The sequence below is a fragment of the Cebus imitator genome, unplaced genomic scaffold (assembly GCF_001604975.1).
Source record: "Cebus imitator isolate Cc_AM_T3 unplaced genomic scaffold, Cebus_imitator-1.0 Scaffold3, whole genome shotgun sequence".
In the NCBI taxonomy this organism is placed as follows: Eukaryota; Metazoa; Chordata; class Mammalia; order Primates; family Cebidae; genus Cebus; species Cebus imitator.
Window position 1 is genome coordinate 6,314,843 of NW_016107318.1, and position 26,330 is coordinate 6,341,172.

Below are 26,330 nucleotides of genomic sequence, written 5' to 3' on the forward strand. Positions count from 1 at the left end.
CATTTACAAAAGGATTAATTGAAACCATAGCAGACAACTTCCATATGACTTCATGGGACTGGTCAGTGCTAGCTAAAACAACTTTAGAAGCCAGCTGACAACCTCCTCTAGAGGGCAGAATTCGATGAACTATGTGAAAAGCAAACCCTTTTCTAATCAGGGCACTGTTATTCCTCCCCTACCCCTGACATGGCTCTCTCAAAATCCTATTTGGGTAGAGCAGTGACCTTTAAAGGTAGAGAAATTACTATGAGCCCATGAATTAGTTGAGGAGCAATTAAAAGCCAGCCATATAGAAATTCACCCATATTCATCATTCCCAAAAAGTCTGGCAAATGGAGACTTTTGCATGACTTATTATCAATGCTAATTTGCAACCTATAGGGCCTCTTCAACAGGGACTCCCTTCCCCTGCGGTGATTCCTCAGAATTGGCCTATAGTTGTCATTGACTTAAAAGACTGCTTTTACACTATTCCCCTTGCAGAACATGGCAGAGAAAAATTTGTGTTTACAATACCATTTATCAATAAAGGCCAGCTTGCCGATTTCACTGGAAAGTGCTTCCTCAAGGAATGCTGAACAGTGCTACCATGTGTCAGTATCAGTAAATCAGGTTTTGCTCACCAGTAGAAAATAGTTTTCTAATTGTATGATTATTCATTTTATGGATGACATTTTATTAGCAGCCCCATTGGAGCCAGTATTTTAAGTTTATATGCCTCTGTCCAAAGGAATACAGAGTTAAGAGGTTTATCCATAGCGCCTGAAAAATCACAAATGTCCTCTCCTTCAAAATATCTTGAATACATACTAACTTCTCTGTCAGTAATACCCCAGAAGTTTAAATTAAATACTAGCAACTAACGTACTTTAAATGTTTATCAAAAATTACTGAGAGATATTAACTGGCTTCGCCCCACCTTGGGCATAACTACTGATAAATTGCAAAACCTGTTTTCTATCCGAAAGGGCAATACAGCTCTAGATTCTCCCAAGTATTTAACCCCTCCAGCAAAAAAGAGAAATTGAGAAAACAGAACAAGCTATTTCTCAGAGGCAACTAGATTGCATAGACCCAAAAAATTCAGTTCAATTGTTTGTTTTTCCTACTAAACATTCCCCAAGAGGCTTAATGGGACAGATGGCCCCAGGGCTGTGCTTCCTACACTGGGTTTTTTTGCTCATATACCTCAACTAAAACACTGTCTCCCTATATCCAGCTAGTTAGTAAAGTCATCTATACGGGCCACAGACAATGCAATCTGTTGCTAGCTTATGACCCTGATGTCATAAAAATTCCTCTGAGCAGTATTGCCCCTATCTCTAGATCTTCAGAAAACACTCTCTGATTATACAGGCCATATAGAACATGCCCTTCCTGCTGACAAACTACTTCAGTTTTTATTTCATACTCCTGTAGTTTTGCCTACAAAAGTAGTTAAATGTGCTCAGAAAACTTTTTGTTTTCTGAGGGGGAATATGAGTAAGGACCCTGCAACACTACTAGCACAAGCCTTACTTACCCTTAAATTCTTAAATTTAAACGGCAAATTTCAATCAGCTACAGAAAAGCACTTTGCTAAAACCTCTTAAGACATAAAACCCATAGTTTTATGGAAAGATGTGATAGTAATGTATGGTGTGGTCCAAATGATTTGCTCACATGGGGAAGAGGATACGCTTGTGTTCACAGCCCCTCAGGTCCTCTTTGGATTCCCACACAACGCATCAAACCATACCATCGCGTGGCTAGGACCCAACTCGGTATCAGAAATAAAAAAAATGACCCTGCAGGACCCATAGCCCCATATGTCACAACTTCCTTGGACGACACAGCCCTGGACATTACCTGGGGAATGCTGAAAAAAACAACTCAGGAGGCTGAGCAAATCTTGCTCCAAACATCATTCAGTCCAGATAATTTTTTCCTTGTTTCTTCTCTCACTCTGCCTGCAATCTGTACTTGCTACACTCTATTGAGCCTGTCTTTTAAATCTGCCTCTTTTCCGCTTGTTACTTAGGCAGACACTCCCTTCCTAGCCTCTAATGATGTGATTGCTTGGCTAGAAAGGATTAATATATCCCTGGTGGGGTCCCTCATTAATGGCACACTTTGGACTGAGGTGCCAAGTAACACTACATGTCACTCCTTGATTGGAAAAGAATGTTACTGATTATACTCATGTTTGTCTGATGTTATTTACTAACTCTAGAATGCAAAGCTGGAACACAACTTATAACCACAGTGCTTGACAAACCTGTTGCTGCACACATCTGTACTCTTCAATCTATAAAACCTTATCAAAACACAGAAACTGGGGAGATACAAGAGATCAGTCAGGGTGGTGGGAAAAATTATAGAAAAAATGCAATCCTTCTTGGAAGGCCAGGAGATTTTGCAAAAGCTTTGGGAAAGGGTTATGGCTGAAGGCAGACTAATCCTCTTACCTTGAGCGAATAGCATAGGGCAGATAACAAGGGAGTGCAAAGGAATTTATCTAGATAAGTTTGTTAACCTATTTCTCTGGAAACCACCCTTTGATCATCATGCACAGGACTGCTCCCTACTTGGGAGGTCGACAATGTCAATTACCCACAAATGATGTTTGTTCTACGCCTTAAATTTGTTAAATAAATGTGAGCCTCACTGGCTTATCACTTATGGAGGCTGCTGCTGACTCTGGCAGGAGTCCCCTAGTTGTGCTGACAGGCAAGTTGGTGTCTGTGTACTCCATTCATCCGTCACTTGGCCAGCGTCTGCAGGACAGACTTGGCATATTAGCAGTGAAAATAACTTTTAAAAAAATTTTTTTTTGAGACAGAGTCTCACTCACTCTGTCACCCAGGCTGGAGGGCAATGGCGCAATCTTGGCTCACTGCAACCTCCGCATCCTATCTTCAAGCCATTCTCCTGCCTCAGCCTCCCAAGTAGCTGGGATTACAGGTACATGCTATCACGCCCGGCTAATTTTTTTGTATTTTTAGTAGAGATGGAGTTTCACCATGTTGGCCAGGCTGTTCTTAAACTACTGACCTCAAGTGATCCACCTGCCTTGGCCTCTCAAAATGCTAGGATTATAGGCATAAGCCACCATGCCTGGCCAACTTCTTAAAAATTTTAAAGAACTAATACAGCAACAATTTTGACTTACTATGTTGTGGTTATTATTTTCAAAGTAAGCATGACATATTTCTCATAACTGCAAAAAATACACACTGATATTCAAATTATCAAGAAAGTATAAATAAAAAGGAGAAAAGAATCACTCAAGTTTTCATATTCACAGATTTACATTAGTATTACTTTAACGGATATTCTGAACACTTTTTCCCAAAAGCAGGATTAACCTAATATCTATCTTCTGCTTTTTGACATACAACTGTAGAGCTCTTATTTCATGACTACTCTTCATAAACTAGCCATAAAAAAGGAAAGGTAGCTCTCTTTGGAGAACCAGGTGAAAGTAGAAAGTCTCTAGCCCCATTCTCCTTGGATTCAAATTCCAGCTTTACCACTTACTAGACAAATGATCTTGGGCAAGGCACTTAAGCTCTATATCTCAGCTTCCTTATCTGTGAAGTTGTTGTAAGAATTAAAGGAGTTAATATATGAACCACTTAAAACAGTACCTGATATGTAACAAGTAGTACACAGAGTTAGCACGTATGACCATATATGGTCATACAAAGGTAATAATAATACATTGTTATAGAAATAAAAAGTAACTCATAAAGGAAGATATGTATAATGTTATCCTATTTGTATAAAAATGACAAAAAAATTTTCAGATTAGGTATTATTCTTTTTTTAAAAAAATGACAAAATTTTATACACACATAAGCAAAAATATATTTGAAAGGCTATACATAAAACTGCTAGCATGATTATCTAAGGGAGGAATTTTTACTGGCTCTCTAATGTTTCCACTTTTTATAAGTTTTATGTATTATATTAAGAAATTAATAAAAGTTTAATTTAAAAAATATTTTTGAGGCAAAAAAATTAGAACAGAAAAAGTGAAAGAAAACAACAAAACTTGCTTTTCAGAAAGATGACAATATGTAGTTAGTTTAATTAGGTTGTCCAGCTGGGAAAAGACAGTTTAGAATTTACAAAATAAAATACAATATTAGTGGAAGTATAGTAAATCTAAAGTTATAATTTTTCTTAGACATCATTCATGTGATTGAAAGAAAAGAGACATCATTCATGGGATTGAAAGAAAAATATAGAAAGGAAAAAGAAAATATTTAATTACCTTTAAAAATGCTGATACATACACCCAAGGTTGTTAACTCTGATCACTCTGTGAATGGTATAAAAAGATGGCTGAAAAATTAGCTACAGAATAATGATAAAAACGACCATAACATCTTTCCCCTTTATTGTACTGGGGCAAGGACACCATATCAAGCTTGAAGTACCTTTCATGCCTAAATTGTATACATTCTGCCTGGTTTATAGAGGAATAATTTCTCTAACATTTAAAATTCTACAACAAAGTCTTTAAATTTTGGTTAATATCGTATGACATCCTTTCTCTTAAATAAAATAAATGGGTTACTTAGATGAATATGCTGGCAAGTTACCTTACCTATGTATGCCTCAGTCAGGCAAGGGCCTCAAGCCTGTAATTCTAGCAATTTGGGAGGCTGAGGCAGGCAGATCACTTGAGCTTGGGAGTGCAAGACCAGCATGGCCAACATGGCATAACTCTGTCTCTACAAAAATTAGCTGGGCATGACATTGCATGCCTGTAGTCCCAGTTACTTGGGAAAAAGGTAGGAGAGTCACTTGAGCCCAGGAGGTCAAGGACACAGTGAGCCATGATCATACCACTGCACTCCAGCTTGGGTGACAGACTGAGACCCTGCTCAGAAAACAAAAACAAAAAACAACAAAAACTACCCATGAAGCCTCAATTCCTCAACTATAAGATAAGAGAAAATAGTCGATGATGATTAAGTGAGAGCATACAGTATTCATGCAGAAGATGTGAACAACACTTGAATTTATTCAGTCTAATCATTTTCTGCTTATATAATGTCCACGTAGGATAATTAATCTGTTTATTACTATTATTTAGCCTACTGCAGAAACATGCATAACTTGAGAAATATGCCAGCTACCTTGAACTGAATTCTTAGGAAATTAAATATATTATCTTAGCTTTCATGCATGCCATTTCGGTCCAACATGTCTCTTTCAAATGTCACCAGTTACACATAATATCTCCAATCTCTGACCTATGCTGGTGACAAATCTCCACCTATTGTGATGTCATCCATTACTTTATGGTAATATCTCACATATTTTTCCTGGTTACAGTTTAAAGGGCACTTCTGTTTGTGGAGTAAAGCCTAGCACATTATCAAACTATGTAGCTGGAGGATTACAGTATGCTTACCTCTTATTTTATTTCTACACTGCTGCTATAAGTAACAATGAGTAAATCGACTAAATTATGTCGTAAGACTTCTTGTCCAAGAAGCAATATATTCTGTAATCTCCTTGACAAAATTGTTAAAAGACCCTCTTTGCAGTTTTTGGGTCAGTGGGGATATCACTGTTATGAACCTAGGATTTACAGGTCACTGGCAAAAATTCTGAGGTATGTGGACTTGAATGGTTTTGACGCACTACTCACAGATTACATTGCATTTGTGGAAAAATCAGGATACCGTTTTGAAGTAAGTTTCAACCTCGACTTTACTGAAATATGTGTGAATACAATTCTGTACTGGGTTTTTGCCAGAAAAGGTAATCCTGACTTTGTGGAATTGCTTCTCAAGAAGACAAAAGACTATGTTCAAGACAGAAGCTGTAACCTGGCACTGATATGGAGGTAATAATCTTACATGTTTTCACTATAGAATAAGAAAATTTATCTTTAGGAGAGTAGAGTGCTTCTTTTTTCTAAAATTAATATGAATAGTGGCTATATGTGAAATAAGGAATTCTCACCTAATTGCTTGACCATTTGTTCACTCCTTTACTTTTTATGTATTTCATTTTTACCTATATGTACATTATTATGTACCTATGAATCATTAGTGATTCTTTTCTACACAGCCTACATGTTAGTGCTAAACAACAAGTTTCTCTAAACAAAGACACTTGATTATGTAATACTATGATCTCCTATTTCTGAGAATCCTGAGATTTTATGTTTATATATGTTTATAAGCTGACTTTCAAAGTACAATTGGGAATATGCACACATCTTCACAGAGTAATACTTATTAAACCCAGCAATTCCCTATTTGTGAATTAAACATTGATAAATTGGACCCCAAATTCTTGATAGAGCCTGTAGTATAGATTCTAAAGTTACCTAGTTTGCACCAACTTTAATTTATTCTTTGATTTTAGATATTCATCTGAATAAAACAAACATGCATGTGTTCATTCATTCAGCAAAGTATTTATTGATCACCTTACTATGTATGCAGCACCGTATTAGGTGCAATGATAGATGCATGTATGCAATGAAAAACAAAAGTGACAAAATCAGTTAAAGACTAAATCGATTTAGGTTCTGCCTAAAACAGAGTTTTTTTCTTGTTTGTGCATCACTATGGTATTGGAGAACCACTGGATTTCATTTCTTAATGATTACTAAAGTACAGGAATTGACAGCTGTGGTTTAGAAACAACAGTAAACAAAACCACCGAATAGTACTTTGTGTTTTAAGCAACTATTATATTTGTAACTACAGAAGAGCTCAGCAAAGCTTCTAAAGCTAACTGTCACTAGTTGGGCTAAGTAGTGTCTGTCTATAACCCTGAAAGGCCCATGAGAAAGAAAAATGGAGTCAGAGGGATAGAGAATAAATTTTTACAAATTTAAAAAGGAAGCACAGAGAGGAAAGCTGGAATGAAAATGAAACAAAAAGAAACATCGTAGAACATGATAGAGTACCATTAATAACTGTCTTAAGACAGGTCTCAAATTAATAAATTTCAATTTAGATGCATCCACAAGGTAAAACCCATTACAGGCCAGTTCTACTGATCACAACATCATTTGGACCTTTCAGAATCATGGAATTTTAAATTTGGATGGAGCCTAAGAATTCATTAGCAGACCTTTACTCTGGACAGCAACCCTCTGTAGGACATCACTGGTTGATGCTCATTGGTCTCTTCTTGAACAATTCTAGTAGTAATGAATTAACTATTTCCTGAGGTAAACCATTCCTTTGCCTTGGGGGTCCTTGTTTTTCCAAGTTCATTCCTGCCCATAAGGCCTCATTGGATCTTCCTCCTCATCAGCTAGGTCACAGTATAAATATCATCTTCTCAAAGATGCCTTTCCCACTCACACAATCTAAAGAAACCACTTAGTCATTATTATAGTATTTACTTTAATTCTCTGCACCCACTGATCACTGACCTGTTTATTTACTGTTGTTCCTTTTTTCATTGGTTTGTTTGCTCGTTATCCTTATGGATAGTGTGTATAAAACTGTCAGATACATAGCAACTGTTCAATCAAGATTTTGTTGAATTAGTGAATTTTGAAACAGCTTTATTTGATTATTCTTTCTCGTAGTATGCTGAAATCTGCCTGCATTTCTCCAACCCTGCCCCCGTAGCCATAAAGATCAATCTGTTAACTCTTTTCTACATGAAAACTTCTCAAATATTTGAACACACCTATTATGTCTTCACGATGAATATTACAAATTTCCTATCTGTTGTTCTTTACTTCGACAACATCATTCTTTGGTCATCCTCCCTTGTTTACACTGTAATTTGATAATTTCCCTATTATATCTCCCTGGAGGAGAGGAGATAGAATTAATGAGGGAAAGAAATTCAAGTTTGTTCATTTTCACCACAAACCTGCAAAAAACATCTAAATGCCACGGTGTGACAAATTGTAGGTGGCTAAAGAGAGAATATGTCATTCCATTCAAATAACAATAATAATTTATTAAGCATTTTCTAAGTGCCAGGCACTATGTTATTTATTAAGGATACAAAAACAGAGTAGATATTTCCTGATTTTAGAGAGCTCACATACTAGAAGTGAGGCATAAAGGTAAACAGCAATTATAACTACTCCATCGGTACAAAAATAGAAGCATGTACAGGTAGAGAGAGCAGAGAAGGAAACTGTTAACAGGGAGGAATAGGTATCTTAGAAGGCTCACTAGAATAGGTGATGTCTTAAACTGATTTTTAAAAGACAATGGAGAGTTTTTCTTTCGTTCCCTTGAAGACATGTAATCTAGATAGAAAGAGGGTGGCTGAAACTAAGGGCAAACAACATTGTTGTATCCAATGACTACAAGCAGTTTAGTAATAGCTAGAGAGTGAGATCGGAATCAGGTAGTAAGAGAAATGAAGACTGGAATTGAAAGAATGAAGGACTTTGTAGGCCAGGCTTAGGAACATGAAATTTATACCACAGGTAACGCCTGGCCAGTGAAGGTCCACCTGTAAAATTAAAAAGATTCATCAGCCCCCATTTGAAGACTCAATTTTGGAAAAATAGGCTGCAGCTAGGGTAGAGAAACCAGTTAGCAGACTACTCAAGCACTGCAAGTACAATGATCTATCCAGGAAGAGTTGGGGGAAAGTGATCTAATTTTTTCAAAGGGAGGTGATTAGAGAAGATCCCTGAGGCTGAATTTGCATAGCATGCATAGTATGTGTACTTAGTTTACACGTGTATTTATAATAGTTTTGAGGGGAGAACTAATTCTGCTCTGCCAACATCTCTCCCAACCTCTGATCACCCTTTGATACTACAACTGTCCAGGTAAATTATAATGAGAACTGAAACTGAAACAATAGCAGTGGGAGAAAGGAGAGAGATCTTTAGACAAAATAACAAGACACAGTAAGTGATCAGAATTGGAGGATCTAAGAGAAAAAAAGTTAATCTTCAGATTTCTAAATTTTGAGAGTGGTTGAAAATTGCATTAGTTTCCTGTTGGTTCTGCAACAAATTGCCACAAACTTAGTGGCTTAAAACAACACAAATTTACAGTTTAGTTCTCATAGTTCTGGAGATCAGAAGTCCAAATTGAGTCTTACAGAGCTAAATCAAATTGTTAGTAGGTCTGGTCCCTTATGGAGGATAGGGAAGAATCTATTTCCTTGCCTTTGCCAGCTTTCAGAGGCCATCTACATTCCTTGGCTGATGGCCTCTTCATCTTCAAAGCTAGCACTATAATGCCATCATATCTTATTCATTGACTCTGCTTCCAACATTCTCTGCACTTACAAGGACTCCTGCAATTACGTGGGCCCACCTAGTTAATCTCCCACCTCAAGATCTTAATCATATCTGCAAAGTCATATTTGCCATATTGAGGGGGCATTATTCAACCTACCAAAATGGTCCTACCACAAACTTATCAAGATAAAATATTACAAAAAACCTAAGTTTTGGAAATACGAGTTTGCACTGCCTAATGGATATCCAGGTAGAGATGTGGATGGCTAGATATACAGTGCCAACCTTAATGTTTCTTTTACATCTCACAGCTATGTTAGGATATCTGTTGGTTCTACCTGCAAATAATATACAGCATCTGGCTGCCTACACTACTATGTTCCAAGCTAAGTGATTTCTTTCCTTCTATCCTATAACAAATTCTCAACAAACAGCAGATCACATTACTCTTCTACTCAAAACATCCAATGGCTTATCCATTTGGTTTAGATTAAAAGGGGACATTTGTACAGTGACCCATAAAGCTCTAAATAATGTGGCATCCCATTACCTCTGTCCTTTTTGAGCCACACTGTTTCCCTTATTCTCCCTTCATCACTCCAGACACACTCTTCCACCATAGGGCCATGAAATATCCAAATGGTTAATTTCCTCACCTCCTTCTTGTCTTTGTTCAAATACCATCTTTCAATAATGTCCTCTCCTATCATCCTGTTTAATATTTTTAAATGCCCTAACTGTACCCACCCACAACATATCCATACTTACTTTGCTCTACTTTTTTTTTCTAAGCGCTTATCAACATCTAATATAAAATTTGCTTGTTTACTATGTTTATCCTAAATTGTTGCTAATCATTCACTATAATATAAGCAAGACAGTAGGGATATTTATTTTGTTTATTGATATAACCCAAGCATCTAAAACAGTTCCTGGCATATAGTATGCATTCAATATTTGTTGAAATAAATAAATGGACAGGAATTGAAGTTATGGTCATAAATGAAATTTCCTGGGAAGAATCAAATAAAATTGGTCTAAAGGCCATGCATACTTACTTGGATGTTGAGGGCAGAGGAAGAGGAGCCAGTGAAGGACGGTTGAGGAGAAATACCCAAAGAGATAAATGGGTTACTTGGAGAGACTAGCCCAACTAAGTAAATGGAAAACAAAGTGTTAAGAAAGTCAACTATGTGAAATATCACACACATAAAATTGTTATGGAGAAGCTTCTATCAGATTTTTCAGAAATAGAAGGAGAATCAGAAGGGAAAAAATTAGAAATAATTATAGCTAAAAAACAGAATCATTCTCTGAATGTCTATATGGAAGTATTATGCCCCATTTCATAAGCATTATGACAGGTTTTCAGATACCGAGGGTTCAGTTCATTAACCTCACATTTAAAAACTAATTCTTGCTTTGCTTGCTGTACTTCATCCATATAAGTACTGCTATAATTAACTGTCAGTACAGATTAAGCAAATTCTGGTTTACAGTAACATACTCTTTAAACATGAGGATTAATCATATGTCATTTGGGTACAGATTAGACTTTTTAAATCTCATTTTAAATCTATTTGAGTTTTACTCATGTTTCCAACATTTTTCAGTATTCATTCAATATCTTCTAAAGGTAATGTCAGTCTTAATATCTTAGAATCAACTAATATCTCTAAATCTTAATGACCACTTATGGTATATTTTGTCTCCTAAGTCTCTCAAATTCCCATACTTACGGGGTTCTTAAGTCAAATATTTTCTTAAGGACTAGCGAGATGAATACATTAAATTGCCTTTGAAAAGTTTAAGTACTTGCACATCAACAAAAATCTTATTAGGCCTGAAAGCTACAAGACAAATTCAAGGAATTTTTTACTATCACATATATAAAGTCAAAATTTCCAGTAAAAAATTTCCAATTAACAAATATTTGAGTGCCTAATGTGAGCCCAGCATTGTTCTAGGCACTTAAATATACAGTTGTGAATTAAGATGAAAATTACTGTCTTTTGGGAGCTTACGCTTTTGTAGGTTGTTTTGCTTAGCCATTTATTTGGAAGATGAGAAAATGAAAGTTTAGAGATGTTAAATAAGTTTTCGAAATGATATGAATTTATTTATTTATTTATTTATTTATTTATTTTGGAGATGGAGTTTCGCTCTTGTTGCCTAGCCTAGAATGCAACCTCTGCCTCCCAGGTTCAAGTGATTCTCTTGCCTCAGCCTCCAGAGTAACTGGGATTACAGGCATGCATCACCATGCCCGGCTAATTTTGTATTTTTAATAGAGATGGGGTTTTTCCATGTTGGTCAGGCTGGCCTCAAACTCCTGACCTCAGGTGATCTGCCCGCCTCAGCCTCACACAGTGCTGGAATTACAGGCATGAGCCACCGCTCCCGGCCATGATACGAATTTAATGTAGTTATGTACAAAGTGCCCTGAGGAGTATGAGGTATATTAGGGTAATCAAAGAAAACTTCACAAAAGAGTTTGTTAGACAAGGTCTCATAGAGATGATCTAGACTTATTGCAAAATTGAAAAAAAAAAAAAAAGGTGGGGGAGAAGAATATATACAAAGCAAAGAAATGTGAAAGACCTGGATGCAGTGGCGGTTTGGAAAACTGCATACCAATGATAGATAATGTAGAAAGAGAAGTAGTTTGGAAGTTCTCTATGTGTTGAAAGTATTTATAAAAAGAAAGGATGAGATGTCCAGGACATTACTGGCATGGAGATGATTCCAGGAGAGAGAGGAAATAATACATATTCATATGTATATACATACATATATATCCTCTTTGTATACATATTTGGGTATACATATATATATATGTATAGTCCCAGTGACAGAGTTATGACAAAACCTACATCTTGATTTCTAAAATGCTACTTTGCACTACACTACACTATTTTTTTAATTACAAAATCCTGGCATCAGAATTTGGTGAAGCTCTGGACATAAACTAGTTGGCCCAGTGACTTTCCAACTATATACTTTTTGGATTCAGACCCAGTAGGGTTAAGGGCTCTAGGAATTCAACCAGAAAAACTCTCTTTTCTTAGTTTCGTCAGATTCTTCAAAAACAGTTTGAAAACAGTTCATCTATTCCAAAACATTTATTTTCTACAGCTGGTTCAGGTATAGTAAACCTCCAGTGCTGGTTTATGCTTGTGCCTAAAACATTCTTTTGAATACTTTTATTGGAAGACACCTGCTAATCTTTCAAATCAGTTTCTGGATAACCTACCGAAAATGACCATTTCAGATAGAGTTAAGTACCCCTCCTCAGTGCTACTACAGTGCCTGAACATGCTTCTATCATTGTGATTATCACCTTGTATTGCTTTTATACAATTTCTTGTGTTTTCCTTACTAGAATATAATAATAATCAAGAACTATATCTTTCATCTCGGTGTATCTACTCCTCTGTACACTCTAGACAAGAAAGTGTTAAACAGGTAATGAGGGAATGAGCAAATGAGTACGTAAATGCTTGTGGAAACAGATGTAAAGAGGCCAACTTGCCCAAGATCACACAACTTGCCCAATTAGAAGAGTCAAAACTTAGAACCTAGAACATTTGTCTCTGTTGTTTATACCATTATACCATGCTGCCTCCCATTTTACCTAAGTAGTATATATGCAATCTTAAAGTTCCCCTTTTTTCTCTTTTTTTTTTTTTTTTTTGGAGACAGAGCTTTGCTTTTTTTTTTTTTTTTTTTTTGCAAAGGCGTGTTCTTAGTTTATTTTTTTTTTTTTTTTCTTTGTTCTTGTTTTTGAGACAGGGTTTCACCATGTTGGCCAGGATGGTCTTGATCTCTTGACCTTGTGATCCACCCGCCTCGGCCTCCCGAAGTGCTGGGATTACAGGCGTGAGCCACCGCGCCTGGCCCCAAAGTTCCCCTTTTTTCATAAGACTTTCCTTGCTCTGAATAGTTGTCTAAAATCAGTATTTATACTTTGTGTGCTTTTCTGCCGTATTTTATTAGGCCAGTCAAGGGAATTCTAGAGACAAAAATCATTAATAAAATTTCACTTTTGTTAGCCTAAAAACCACATTACTTGGCAAAATTATGGCTTGCTAATAATTATGGCTTGCTAATAAAATCCCTTGTGGTCAAGGACACCACAACAATAGTTACACTGACCAACATAACAGCATAAAAGTCTATTAAATGAAACAACTGCAAGAAGTACATACCATTAGAAAAAAATAAAATTTTCATATGTGTCATAAGGGAAGGGAAATTTTTAACTCTAGCCATCATGTGGCACTCTAGGAAAAACAAGATTTCAGAGAAGACTCCAACTTTTACTCAAGAAGAAAATTCTGCCCTTGGGGGATGTGATGTAGCTCTCACTATAATTTACATTTCTTTAGCCCAACCAATTCTAATTTTATTCAAGTGAAAAACATAGAATAAAGATAGTTGCATTTATTCCTTTCCTAATCTCCAAACTCAATTAAAGCTCATGTCTGATATACGATCAAGAAGAATAAAAACAAAAAGATATGCAAATGATCACATTCTTTTCTATTTAATAAAGTTAAATCAAAAAGGTCTGTCCTTCTTTTCCATTTTATTTTTTCCAGAGCTACATCAGTTTTGTAATACTGTCCTAAGCAGTATAGATTTCTCAACTAGAATTGCTATGACTAAAAGTAAACACTTTACATATATGAAAAATTGGTTTTGCTTATTTTTACATCTGTAAAGGGGTTTTAAGTGTTTGGTAGGAGTTTTCTTTTAACCTTCAGTTTGGTCTAGATTCATAGAGTGAAAAACTTTTTTTTAAGTAATATATAAAGTTACATTTAAGATATTTAACATTTAAGATAATACTATTATTTTCCCATTACTAGTAAGACAAAGTGTTTGTCACATTTCTTAATTCTATATCCAATGAGTTTTGTTTTGTTTAATTCACAGAACTTTCACACCAGTATACTGTCCAAGCCCATTAAGTGGCATCACACCTCTCCTTTACGTAGCTCAGACAAGACAGTCTAATATCTTTAAAATATTACTGCAATATGGAATCTTAGAAAGAGAAAAAAACCCTATCAACATTGTCTTAACAATAGTACTCTACCCTTCAAGAGTGAGAGTAATGGTTGATCGTGAATTGGCTGACATCCACGAAGACGCCAAAACATGTTTGGTACTATGTTCCAGAGTACTTTCTGTCATTTCAGTCAAGGAAATAGAGGTAAGCCAAAATACTGTTTTTAGGGTGGAAAAAAGGCTCAAATATCGGTGAATCTTAAGATTCAACTGTAAAGGAAATAATTCAGTTAATTTTTAATTTATAGATTACATCATGTGACAGATCACTGAGTATATGCCTATTAATAAAAATAATAGGGAAAATCTCAGTTCTTTACTTCTTTGTTTTTAGAAATATGAATTTTAAGTTATATGTATTTTAGTATTAAGTAGATATATATTATATCATAAAGATATTTTTTAAACTTTTTAAGATTTCTCTGTCCTTTAACAACAAAATCAAAAAAATTTAACAGAACTCCTTTCTAGTTGTATATTTCAAAATGAGGGTTTCATTTCTTCCCACAAATACAATCGTATGTCAAAAAAACAGATTTTTGCATTCAAGTTATCAAAGCAATGTCAAGCATTATAAAAATATAAATAAAGCCTTAAATTATTTGTTCAATTGAAAATATCTAACCCTCAGAAATGTGATGATCTCCTTGGTAAGGTTTCTGGAATATACCAAATTTAGAGAAAACAATTAACAGCATATACAGTATGTTTCCCCTGTCAGAATGAACTGCAAGTGTCAGCATCAAATCGAATTATTCCCATTAGTAGCAAGAAATAAGTCCATTTAATAGTGAGAAAGCTACCCCTATAAATTTAAACCAATCAAATTAACAAGGAATCCAGCAGTTTCCCTATCCTTTAAGGATGTGATTTCAGAAATAAACTCATAAAAGATATAACTGTACTGTTTTTTTTTTTTTCTTTAATGCCTCAGCAATGAAAGATGCCTTTCTAAACCGTTAAAAGAATGCCTGGGCCAACTGTAAGCAAAACAAATTCATCAAATAATTTTGGCAACCTATTTTTAAAACAAAAAAAATTGTTTTTTCATTTTCAGAAACTTGCTTGTCCTTGGTCCAGTGCTAGTCCTGCACAATTGTTACATAACATACAAATTCTCAGCAAGTTCCATGAATGCTATTCCTGAGATACAATCCCAGTAGAAAAGCACTAGGATAGAGTGAGTTGACCAAAATCACCCGCCTAAGTGGCAAAAAATTTATAGCTGTGTTCCAATCAATTGCAGTTTAATAAAGTAAAATAGCATTGAGCAAGAAGATAAAGATTAGCATTAAAACTGCGTAAAAAACACTTTAAATATCTCTGTTCTACATTTCCACACTTCCCAGTAGTTTTCCCTATCATAGCACATATTTTCTATTGTAAATGCATGTTTAGATATTTCTACTTCTATACCATGAATCTTGCAAGCACAGAGGCTGTGTCTATTTTACCTATGCTAGCAATTATCCCAAGCACCTACCACAATGTTAAGTATATATTCTTTAATAGTTACATAATTGAATAAATAATGAATGCATTTATATGTAATATAATTAGATAAGAAATAATGTCGCGTAACCTGTGGAGTATATGTTCTAGTGGAGAATATTTCTGTAATACAGCAATGTCTTTTCCTCCTAAGTCAATCTGTTGACTTTTGACCTGTAAGATTAATTTTAAAAGATGTCTTTCTAAACCTTTAAAAGACATCTTTAGGCTGGGCGTGGTGGCTCACGCCTGTAATTCCAGCATTTCGGGAGGCTGAGGCAGGAGGATCACTTGAGCCCAGAAGTTCGAGACCAGGCTAGGCAACACAGTGAGACCTCGTCTCTATGGAAAACAAAAACAAAAACAAAAAAAAACACAACTTTTCATTTGGACAGGCCTCCTGGGTCTTCTTATATATGAAACTTTACTCTACAATGGAAACCTTACTCTACAATGGATATCTCCTGGGAAACCTTTAGGACTTACATTGTCTGCATCCAATCCCAGACTAGTTGAATCAGCATTTGTGGAGTAGGGCCTGAGCACTGGTATTTTTTATAGTTTCACAGATAATTCTACTATGTGGCTAAGTCGACCATAACTACTCTACAGGAAGAAGTTGATAAAATATAAGTACAATCCAACTAAAATTAAAAACTTGTTCAGATTCATAGTTGTAAAAAAATTTTGCCTTGTGTCCTCAGACATATAGATTATTTAAAGTTTATCCTTGTGAAAAAAAATGGAAATAAAATACTTGCCTCAAGTAAAAATACTTTGGAAAAAAGTTATAAGGGTTTTATAAATTTATAATCTATTTTCTAAATTTAAATTAAAAATAAGTGTTAATAATTTAGACTAATCCAAATTACGAAACATTACAAAAGTAAAATATTTTGCTTTTCTTCAGACACAGCTGAGTTTAGGAAGACGTCCAATTATTTCGAATTGGTTTGATTACATTCCTTCAACAAGATACAAAGATCCATGTGAACTATTACATCTTTGCAGAGTAACCATCAGGAATCAACTATTAACCAACAATATGCTCCCAAATGGAATATTTTCACTTCTAATTCCTGCTCGTCTACAGAACTATCTGAATTTAGAAATCTAACACACATCGATGTCCTAAGTTCCTTAATAATGCTTACCAATGTATGGCTGAGAAGTTAATAAAAATTAACTTCAAGTAAGTTTTTATTGCATTGAACATTCATTTAGAAAATATATTTTCACACAACATCTTAATTGGATAACTTTTTAATCAATATGTGACTTTGCCTACTACCTTCTATACAATGGAATAAATTATATGCATTTTACACAAAGAGAAATGAACTATTTTGATCCAAATTACATCAAAATGAAAATATAGGTTAAATCTGTATGTTCTTTCATCATGAAGAAACTTACCTAAAAAAACAGAGCTCTGAGCTCCTCAGCTATGACACAAATCTACTGTGTCCACATCTACTTGGACCACTCCATATCTCGGAGGGTGGATCTAAGTGGAAATGACACAAGCATGAATCTTATGCTACTTGCTAATGCCATTAATAATAAAATCCTTTGTTTCTAACCAGGATTTCTTGTCCTCTGACAGCAAGCATGAAGATATGGCAGGCTAAACTGCTTGCTTGCAGTTAGGGTAAAAATATCAGACTTGTCACAGTTGTTGACAATGAGCACCTGTTCCCATCTTTTCACTATATATTTTAGGATCTGTCTTAGCAAATTATGGCAGATAGTAGCAGTTTCCACTGTCCACTCACAGACTGGGTACTATCAAAGCGTGACAACTCATAGAAAGAGTGTTCACTCTGGTCCTATACTAACATAAACTGTGTGAATATTATTATTACAGTTTCTAAAGAACAGAATGTAAATAGTAAAGTAGCAAAGACATGGAGCAATATAACCAGATTACTTACTTTCTCTTGCCCTTCACTTTCATTTAGGTGAAGTAAAAATACATTATAGGATTGAATTATAGAAACGTTTATTTATATACTTTATTAAAATGTTTATAAATGAGCATATTTTAAATATAGAAGTACATATTATACACAGGTTTTTCATATGAATATTTCCTTTACTAGAAAATGTATATTTTGGTTAAAAATAAGTTAATATAAAGAAAGCCTAAAAGCTACCTTTAAAGAAACACTAGATTGCTGATCCAGATGAAGTGATTTGTCTGGCCAAATATCTTAGCAAATCTTTTTACATTTATTCTCTAATTTCCATCCTTTTCTTCCATCCTTCTATTCATGTGTCTTCAACTCTAAGCAAATTAATAAATTTGGTCTACTCTTCACTTTTATTGACCATAGCTCGTACCTATTCTAAAGGGTGGGCAATAAGCAGCATCTAAGTTTCAGGAATTTCTTCCTACTGGAATTCTGATTACTTCCCTATTTCTCAACATGATCAATCCACCATCACCCACAATCATACTGAACTCTTCCCTTCTGTATTAGTTTCCTAGAGTTGTCACTGGGTACTTTATTTCTTATCTCACAGTTATGAATCCTAAAAGTCAAAAATCAAGGTGTCACCAGGGCCCACCTCCCTCTGAAGCTTTTATGAGAATTCTTCCCTATCTCTTTCTAGATTCTAGTGGTTTCCTTTCCTTGGCTTGTAGCGGCCCCATTTCAATTCTTTTCTTTTTCATATGGTTTTACCCTCTGTCTTCATGTGATCTTATAGGGACAGCTGTCATATCTTATCTGATTACATTTGCAATAATCCTATTTCCAAACAATATCACATTCTAAGGTATTGAGGGTTAGAGCTTGAACATCTTTTTTGTTGTTGTCACATTTAAAACATTTTTTGTCTTTTTTTTTTTAAGTTCAGGTGTATACGTGCAAGATGTGCAGGTTTGTTACACAGCTAAATGTGTGCCATGGTGGTTTGCTGCACAGATCATTATATTACCTACATATTAAGCCCAGCATCCATTAGTTGTTCTTCCTGAAGCTCTCTCTCTCCCATCTGTACCCTCTGCCAGGCCCCAGTGTGTGTTGTTCCCCTCCATGTATCCATGTGTTCTCATCATTTAGCTCTCACTTGTAAAAGTGAGAACATGCAGTTTTCAATTTCGGTTCCTGCATTAGTTTGCTGAGGATAATGGCCTCCAGGTCCATCCATCTTCCCGTAAAGGAAATATCTTTCAAATCAATGTCTTCTCTCCCTCATCAGGCACTCCGCCCACTCAACTCTTCCCTCCTCCTACATGCATCTGTCCCATTCCCATCATTTCTACCTTTAACCCTCAACAACTCTACTAAAATAGTCTCTTAAACTATTTGTTCTCCTTAACTCTGGTTTCAACTGCCCATTTAAAAATCATTCATGCTAACTCCCAGATGATCTTATTAAGATGCAAATCTAATCATGTTATACCACCATCACTACCACCACCATCCCTTGCCAACCCCCCAAGGGCAAACACACCTTAAAACTCTACAGTGGTTTATAGGAGAAACTGATAGAAAGCATCAAGCCTCACTCTCTCATATGCTCTGTATCCTCCAGCTAAACCAAGCTGCTTATTGTTTCACATATCTTTGCTTACACATATGTTAATCTATCCAAAATTCCTTTTTCTTCCTAAAAACCCAATATATCTTATCCTTTAAATTCCGTTTAGCCAACAAATGTTACATACTCTTGGTTCCATTGCCTTAAACATTTCTCTATTATGGTACTTATCACATAGCGCTCCAATTCTAATACATGTGTTTTTTTTTTCTCTTTATTACACCTGAGGGTCTCAAAGTCAAATGTCCTATCTCTTGTACCACTAACACCTAATATTTTGCCTGGTCCATAGAAAACAGTTATTGAATTAGATTTGTTTTATGGTTTTCTAAAAGTAATACTTATTCTAAAACTTTTGCTTGAAGGAACAGATTCTAAAATATGCTATCAGAAAGGGTAGACAAAAAGCAGTTAAAAAAATAAAAAAACAGTCACTGCTGGCTAAAAAATTATCAGAATAGCTTTAATTATTTTAAAAAAAGCATTACTCACTATGCACCTATTAAAATGGATCAATTAAAAAAGGAAGAGAAAGCTGACAATACCAAGTGCTAGTGAACATGAGGAGCAACTGGAACTCACACATAGCTGATGAGAATGAGAAATGGTAAAGAGATAAAAAAAAAAAACAAAAGAAAAAAAAAAGAGAATGAGAAATGGTATAGCCACTCTGGAAAAGTCTCACAGCTTCTTATAAAGCAAAACATACACTTACCATATGACACAGCTATTTCACTCCTATTTAATCCAGATAAATGAAAATTTATGCTCCCCAAAAACCCTGTATAGGAAGGTTTACAGTAGCTTTATTCATAATCAGTGAAAACTAAAAACTCAAATGACCCTCAATGAATAAAAGGACAACAAACTCTGGCATATATAAACAACGAAATAATTGTCAGCAATGAAAAGACACAGCAACTTGTAAAGGTTCCAGTGCATTATGCAAAAGAAGCCAGTCTCAAAAGGTTACACACTGTATAGACTCATTTGTTGGACATTCTGGGAAAAAACCAAAACTATAGGGAAAGAAGACAAGCCTGTAATTGCTGGGTCAAAGTTAAGGGTCAGGGAAGGATTTGACTACAAAGGAACAACACCAAGCAAGTCTTTTGGGGTGATGGAACTGTTCTGTATTCTGATTTTGCTGGTAGTTATGTGAATCTATAAATGTACAAAATTCATAAGACCGTACATCAAAAAATTTAATCTTACTGAATATAAATGTAAAAATAAATGCATTACTTCCTAGGCATGAGAATAAACTGTGTTTCTTCTCCACCCCCCGCATATTTTACCCCTAAGCTTGAAAAAGACTATCTTATGTAGGATTTTATCCTGTGAGGGGAAAGGTGGAACACACTAAAATAATGGCTTAGGGGTGGAATTAAAGGAGTTTGCTAACACATTATGGGCATTTACCTTGAAAGACTGGATTATGAGATAATGATCCATAATATTAGAAAAAGGCAAAGGCAAAGAGTAACAAAAGAGTAAAGCAAACAGATCTTTTTTTTTTTTTTTTGAGACGGAGTTTCGCTCGTTACCCAGGCTGGAGTGCAATGGCGCCATCTCGGCTCACCGCAACCTCCGCCTCCTGGGTTCAAGCAATTCTCCTGCCTCAGCCTCCTGAGTAGCTGGGATTACAGGCACATGCCACCATGCCCAGCTAATTTTTTGTATTTTTAGTAGAGACGGGGTTTCACCATGTTGACCAGGATGGTCTCGATCTCTTGACCTCGTGATCCACCCGCCTCGGCCTCCCACAGTGCTGGGATTATAAGCGTGAGCCACCACACCTGGCCACAAATAGATCTTAAAATTAAGAAATGAATTGTCTCCCTAGTATTCACCTTCCTTCCATAGTCCCATGACATAATAATTATATCTTTATTTGATTTGCTTTTTTGTATGTTTCTGCTACACACAAAATGGTTTAAGAAAAAGTAATTTAATTTTAAGAAGATATAAGCCTATTTTTATTTCGGTATCTCAATTCTAAAATAAAAGACATTAATCATTTGGCTGTGGTTTTTGCATCAAAAGCTTTAATTGATAAAAAATTTCTTAAAAGTTGGGTGGCATCTAACATTGAGGTTAAATCTAAAAAGAAGTTAATGTATTTGAGGAAATGATATTCAGCATATTTGATACATTGCACCTGTCTCTGCTTGTCTGTTTTTTTTCCCCACTGACTACTCCTCTTCTACCTTTTATTGATTCCTATCTTTTCCTTCCTGCCAGCCCAAACAATCTGCCATGCCCTTTTCTTCCTCAGTGTCTTCTTGAAATTTGTCACAAGCCTAAATTACCTAACTGCCTTTAGAAATGACCACACAAAATAGTATTTATTTCAGAGACTGTGAATTAAAACATAGCTAATAGTCAAGTATAAATATTGTGATAATTTTTCTAAAACATGACAATAGGGAATATAAGTAATCTAACAAGACATTTAATATATGTTGAATTGAATGTAAAACAAACAAAAAATTTACATTTACTTTTCCAAAATAATACATGTATCATTTAAATTATAACTTTTTCAATATACTTGGCTACTAATATTTACTTAGAATGCTGAAAGTTTAATAAAATCAACAAATATTAATATTAAATATTATAGAATAAAATATGGCCCTAAGTGGTTTGTGAATAATGTTGGGGGGTCAAACTACCGTGAATACTCTAACTTACTGAAAACGGTTCAAATGTATACCTTGAATTTCAGACACTTAGTTGCCCAAGAAAAGAATAACTTATCTACGTTAGGCCTTTAGGCTGAGATTACTCACTTAGCAGAGTGATTCCAAAATTACTCTGATGAACTTCAGAACCTTCCAGTGTTGGAATGTGGGGTACTAATTAATAAATTGTTGAGTCATAGGGCATTATTACTTCAGAATAGAATGTAAAAGAAAAGCTCATAAAAGTTTCCAGACCTAAAGGTAAAGTTATTTATTAACCTAAGGTATTTACAATAATATTTTAAACTATAACTTGTAAGTATAAATAAACTTAGGTCTTAATCATGAATTTTTACAACAAAAAAGTGGTATATTATACTTTTTCCTAACATAAAAACCATTCCAAGTAGTTCTCATTTAAGTTATAATAAATATTTTTCATACATAGAATATAGATGACAATTGTGATATTAATGTAATTTTCAATTAAAATATGAAATTTAGCAAATATTATTTCCTTATCTCTGAGAAGAAAAATAAATTCTAGGTTCCTTGAATTAAGATATATTATTACATTAGTACAAGATGTAAATTGTTACTATTCTTCAGTCTTTCCTGGAACTTGTTCAGTCCTGGGAAAATCTTCTTTGTACTTCTTCTTGAGATTACTTAAATATGTTCGTAAACTGTCTGGATCCAATTGAGAGTTTCGAGCAGTTTGAACAAGCCTAGTGGCTAGATGATACACAGCTCTCTGTCTTTCCATCTCAGGGGTACTCCTTTGGTTTTGCTGTCATTGAAAAATATACATATATATATATATATATATATATATATGAATACTATAGTTTTTATTTAAACGACATGTTGGCAATATTCTATCTCCTTCCATAGACATATGGAACTCAAGGGTTAACTAATTCCTTTGAAAATCAGTTTCATCCAACAAGGAAAGAATATATAAGAAGAAAAAAAAGAAATACTGTATTTGGAAGAATATAATTTCTTCTGAGTATTTGCTACTTGATCAGATCTTATATTTTTGAAAATCACTTTTCAATAATAAAAGTTCTGCTAAATAGGTCAGATTTCTTAGCATAATACCAAAAAGTAACAGAAAATCCACCAGAGATAGACTCTACAAACACTTTCTCATTAAAAAGGTATGGGAAAACAGCATTGTTCATTGCTATATGGTAATCATACTTTTAAATGATGCTCAAGAGTACTATTCTGCTATTTCCTACTTTAATTCCCCAAAGATAAACTGATACACAGAATGGATCATCAGAAAATTGGTTGCTCCTATGGAGAGTACATATATAGAAACTGCTGGAACCTAACAGAAAATACTGCCTCAGGGGTAAATTACATTTTAAATATACATAATATAAATAGCTATTTAAAATTATGCCTTAATTCTTAATAAACTAAACTTCAGGATACCCAAGAAATAATATTTAAAATGGGAATGTAGAAGGCCTTTAGATATTTCGTTCTTGAATAGAATTTCAGGACTGCAAATATACCTAGAAAATTCTTATTTCTCCTCTTTGCCTGAACTAGATAGAGGAATCAACATTTTTAATCTTTACTTTTTATGTAAACTCTTAGCAAGTTTCCCAGAAATATAATCCCTTCAACTCATAATAGCAAGCAACTCCAGATTCATTTTTTGCTTTTAAGAATAGGAAAAATGAGTAAGATTTTATGAGGTAGAATAAGATTATCAGATATTCACCCATCTATCTATTTGGTACACTGATCAATTGCCAATTAGTCTATTATTAAAATTAAAAAGTTATTGAATACCTATTGTCATCTATGTTCCAGGCCTCAAAGCTTGTGTTTATGTATCTATGGGGACTACAAAAATGAATGTATACCTCACATGATTACAGAACTCAAGGAGCTTACAGTCTAAATGGTTAAAAAAAAAAAAAGGCTTGTTTATAGGCAACTGATTATGGTAATTATGAAAAGTCCCATAAAACAGCCACAAAATTCTCAGAGGAAGGGTAATTCACTTCCAGTTCAGCCCCAAAAAAGCTTAAATAGGAAAGAGTTTTGGAATGAATCCTGATAGATAAAGAGACTAAAAGAGAGGGTATTCCACAAAGGAAACAGCTAGAGCAGGTACATTAGAAAGCATGATACACAATCAGGTCGATATGATAAAATGGAAAGTAATTAAATTTAGTAATGACAATCAATTCAATTTTCAAGATTAAAATTACAGAAATGTAGATTATGTGAAATTGAGTGATAGTTCATGTAGAAAACAAAGGAAAATCATAAAGCAGATGCCAACAAGTTTTACAATCACATAAAGACTGATTAAGAAAGCAAATCCCTGAGCCACAAGAGATCCTTGACAATCTAGTCTGGTACCTAGTATCTCAAGCAATCCTAATGTAGGTAATTCTAAAATATATTTTGAGAATTACAGAGGACTTTTTACACTAGACAAAGGAGTTCAATTTTTACTTCATAAAAAATCACTAAAAGTCTCTGAGTAGGCAAACTACATAATAAAAACTATGCACTAGAAGACAATCTGGTAGAAGTGTGTAGGATAGATTGAAAAAGAGAGAGAACTTACTGCATAGTCCTAATGACAGGTGATTAAGAGGAAGGATCTGGCCGGGCGCGGTGGCTCACGCTTGTAATCCCAGCACTTTGGGAGGCCGAGGCGGGTGGATCACGAGGTCAAGAGATCGAGACCATCCTGGTCAACATGGTGAAACCCCGTCTCTACTAAAAATACAAAAAATTAGCTGGGCATGGTGGCATGTGCCTGTAATCCCAGCTACTCAGGAGGCTGAGGCAGGAGAATTGCTTGAACCCAGGAGGTGGAGGTTGCGGTGAGCCGAGATGGCGCCATTGCACTCCGGCCTGGGTAACAAGAGCGAAACTCTGTCTCAAAAAAAAAAAAAAAAAAAAAGAAGAGGAAGGATCTATATAGGACTTTAGCGGGTCTCTGGGAGACTTACAGGTGAAGAGACAAGGTGATTTTTTAGAAGATTATATATTTAACTTTGGCCTTTAAACATAGATTAACATATGAAGGGGAAATATGGAGAAATATATATAGATTCAGAGTTGAACAAAAATGATGGAAGCTGCAAGAAAAGATGAGATCACCAAGCGCAGATTTTAAAAAGAAAAGAAACAAGGGCAAAAATCTTAGAAACTTTTATATTCAGTAAGTGGAATAAGAAAAAGTACTGATGATGGCTTGGTGCAATGGTTCATGCCTGTAATCCCAGCACTTTGGGTGGGTGGAATGCTTGAGCCCAGGAGTTTGTTCAAAACCAGGCTGGGCAACACACCAAGACAAAAGGAAAGGAAAGGAAATGAAGGGAAAGGGGAAAGGAAAAAAAAGGAAAGGAAGAAAAAGGAAAGAAAGAAAAGAAAAAAAGGAAAGAAAAAAGGAAAGGAAAAAGGAAAGAAGAAAAAGGAAAGAGGAAAAAGGAAAAAGGAAAGGAACTGGTGAAGAAGGGAAAGAAGAAGTAATCAAAGAGGTAGGAGAATGAAAACTTCCAGGAGAGAATAATTCCACATAGCCAAAAGAGGGCAGAATTAGGAGAAAACAAGGGTAGTATCAAGTGCCACAGAGAGATCATGGAAGATCAGAAGTGAAAAGAAAGACGAAGGATTTTATAATTAGTATTTAAGAGAAAAGTTTCAGTAGAGTAATTACAATAAGACTCAGTTTAAACATGAGAAATGAAAAAAGCAATCATAGGTTACTTTTGATAAGTTTGTAGTAAAAAGAAAAGGAAATAATAGTTTGAAAAGTGGAGTCAACAGGAAGAATTTTAGGGGAGAAATCTAAGTATACTCACAGAAAAAGGAAAAGCCTCTGAAGAAAATATTAAAGATGCAAGAGAATAAAGGAAACTGAGAAGTAATACCTCAGTGGAGATTTAAAATAATGGCAGAAAAGTTAACCTTAAAATGTCTGAAAGACAATCTCTTCCTTTAAGACAAGAGGGAGGAGAGACGGTAGAAAAACAGAAATATTCAAAACAAGATTTTGAAGGAGGGAAGGTTCAAGAACTCATCAAGATGACCTCAAATTTGTTAAAAGTAGGAGGCTGATCATCTGTAGACAGTGAGGTAATAAGAGCTCAGGAAGAGTGAAAATGTTTTAAAAGAGTTATTGTGAAAGAAGCTAAATAGGCCGGGCGCGGTGGCTCAAGCCTGTAATCCCAGCACTTTGGCAGGCTGAGGCAGGAGGATCATGAGGTCAAGAGATCGAGACCATCCTGGTCAACACGGTGAAACCCCGTCTCTACTAAAACTACAAAAAATTAGCTGGGCATGGTGACGCG

At 35.0% G+C, this 26,330-nt stretch overlaps 2 protein-coding genes across 2 annotated transcripts in view; one reads left to right on the forward strand and one right to left on the reverse strand.

The window, feature by feature from the left end:
• The first annotated feature begins 5,447 nt into the window (after positions 1-5,447).
• Positions 5,448-16,953, forward strand: ASB17 (ankyrin repeat and SOCS box containing 17). Its single transcript, XM_017531494.2, has 3 exons — positions 5,448-5,848; positions 14,132-14,411; positions 16,668-16,953. The coding sequence occupies exons 1-3, from the start codon at positions 5,448-5,450 to the stop codon at positions 16,872-16,874; spliced, it is 888 nt and encodes a 295-aa protein (XP_017386983.1). The 3' UTR covers positions 16,875-16,953.
• Positions 16,954-22,243: 5,290 nt separating this feature from the next.
• Positions 22,244-26,330, reverse strand: part of MSH4 (mutS homolog 4) — a 96,540-nt gene continuing 92,453 nt past the window's right edge. The window contains exon 20 of the mRNA XM_017530587.2: positions 22,244-22,783. Within this exon, the coding sequence (XP_017386076.1) occupies positions 22,592-22,783 (192 nt within the window). The 3' untranslated portion in view covers positions 22,244-22,591. The remainder of the gene's footprint in view (positions 22,784-26,330) is intronic.

What these genes read in the sequence shown, in the direction of transcription:
- ASB17 (XM_017531494.2), top strand. Translation starts at nt 5,448, where the DNA reads ATGAGTAAATCGACTAAATTATGTCGTAAGACTTCTTGTCCAAGAAGC. An exon ending in AACCTGGCACTGATATGGAG is followed by an intron (nt 5,849 to 14,131) that starts GTAATAATCTTA and finishes TTTAATTCACAG; the next exon opens with AACTTTCACACCAGTATACT. An exon ending in TTTCAGTCAAGGAAATAGAG is followed by an intron (nt 14,412 to 16,667) that starts GTAAGCCAAAAT and finishes GCTTTTCTTCAG; the next exon opens with ACACAGCTGAGTTTAGGAAG.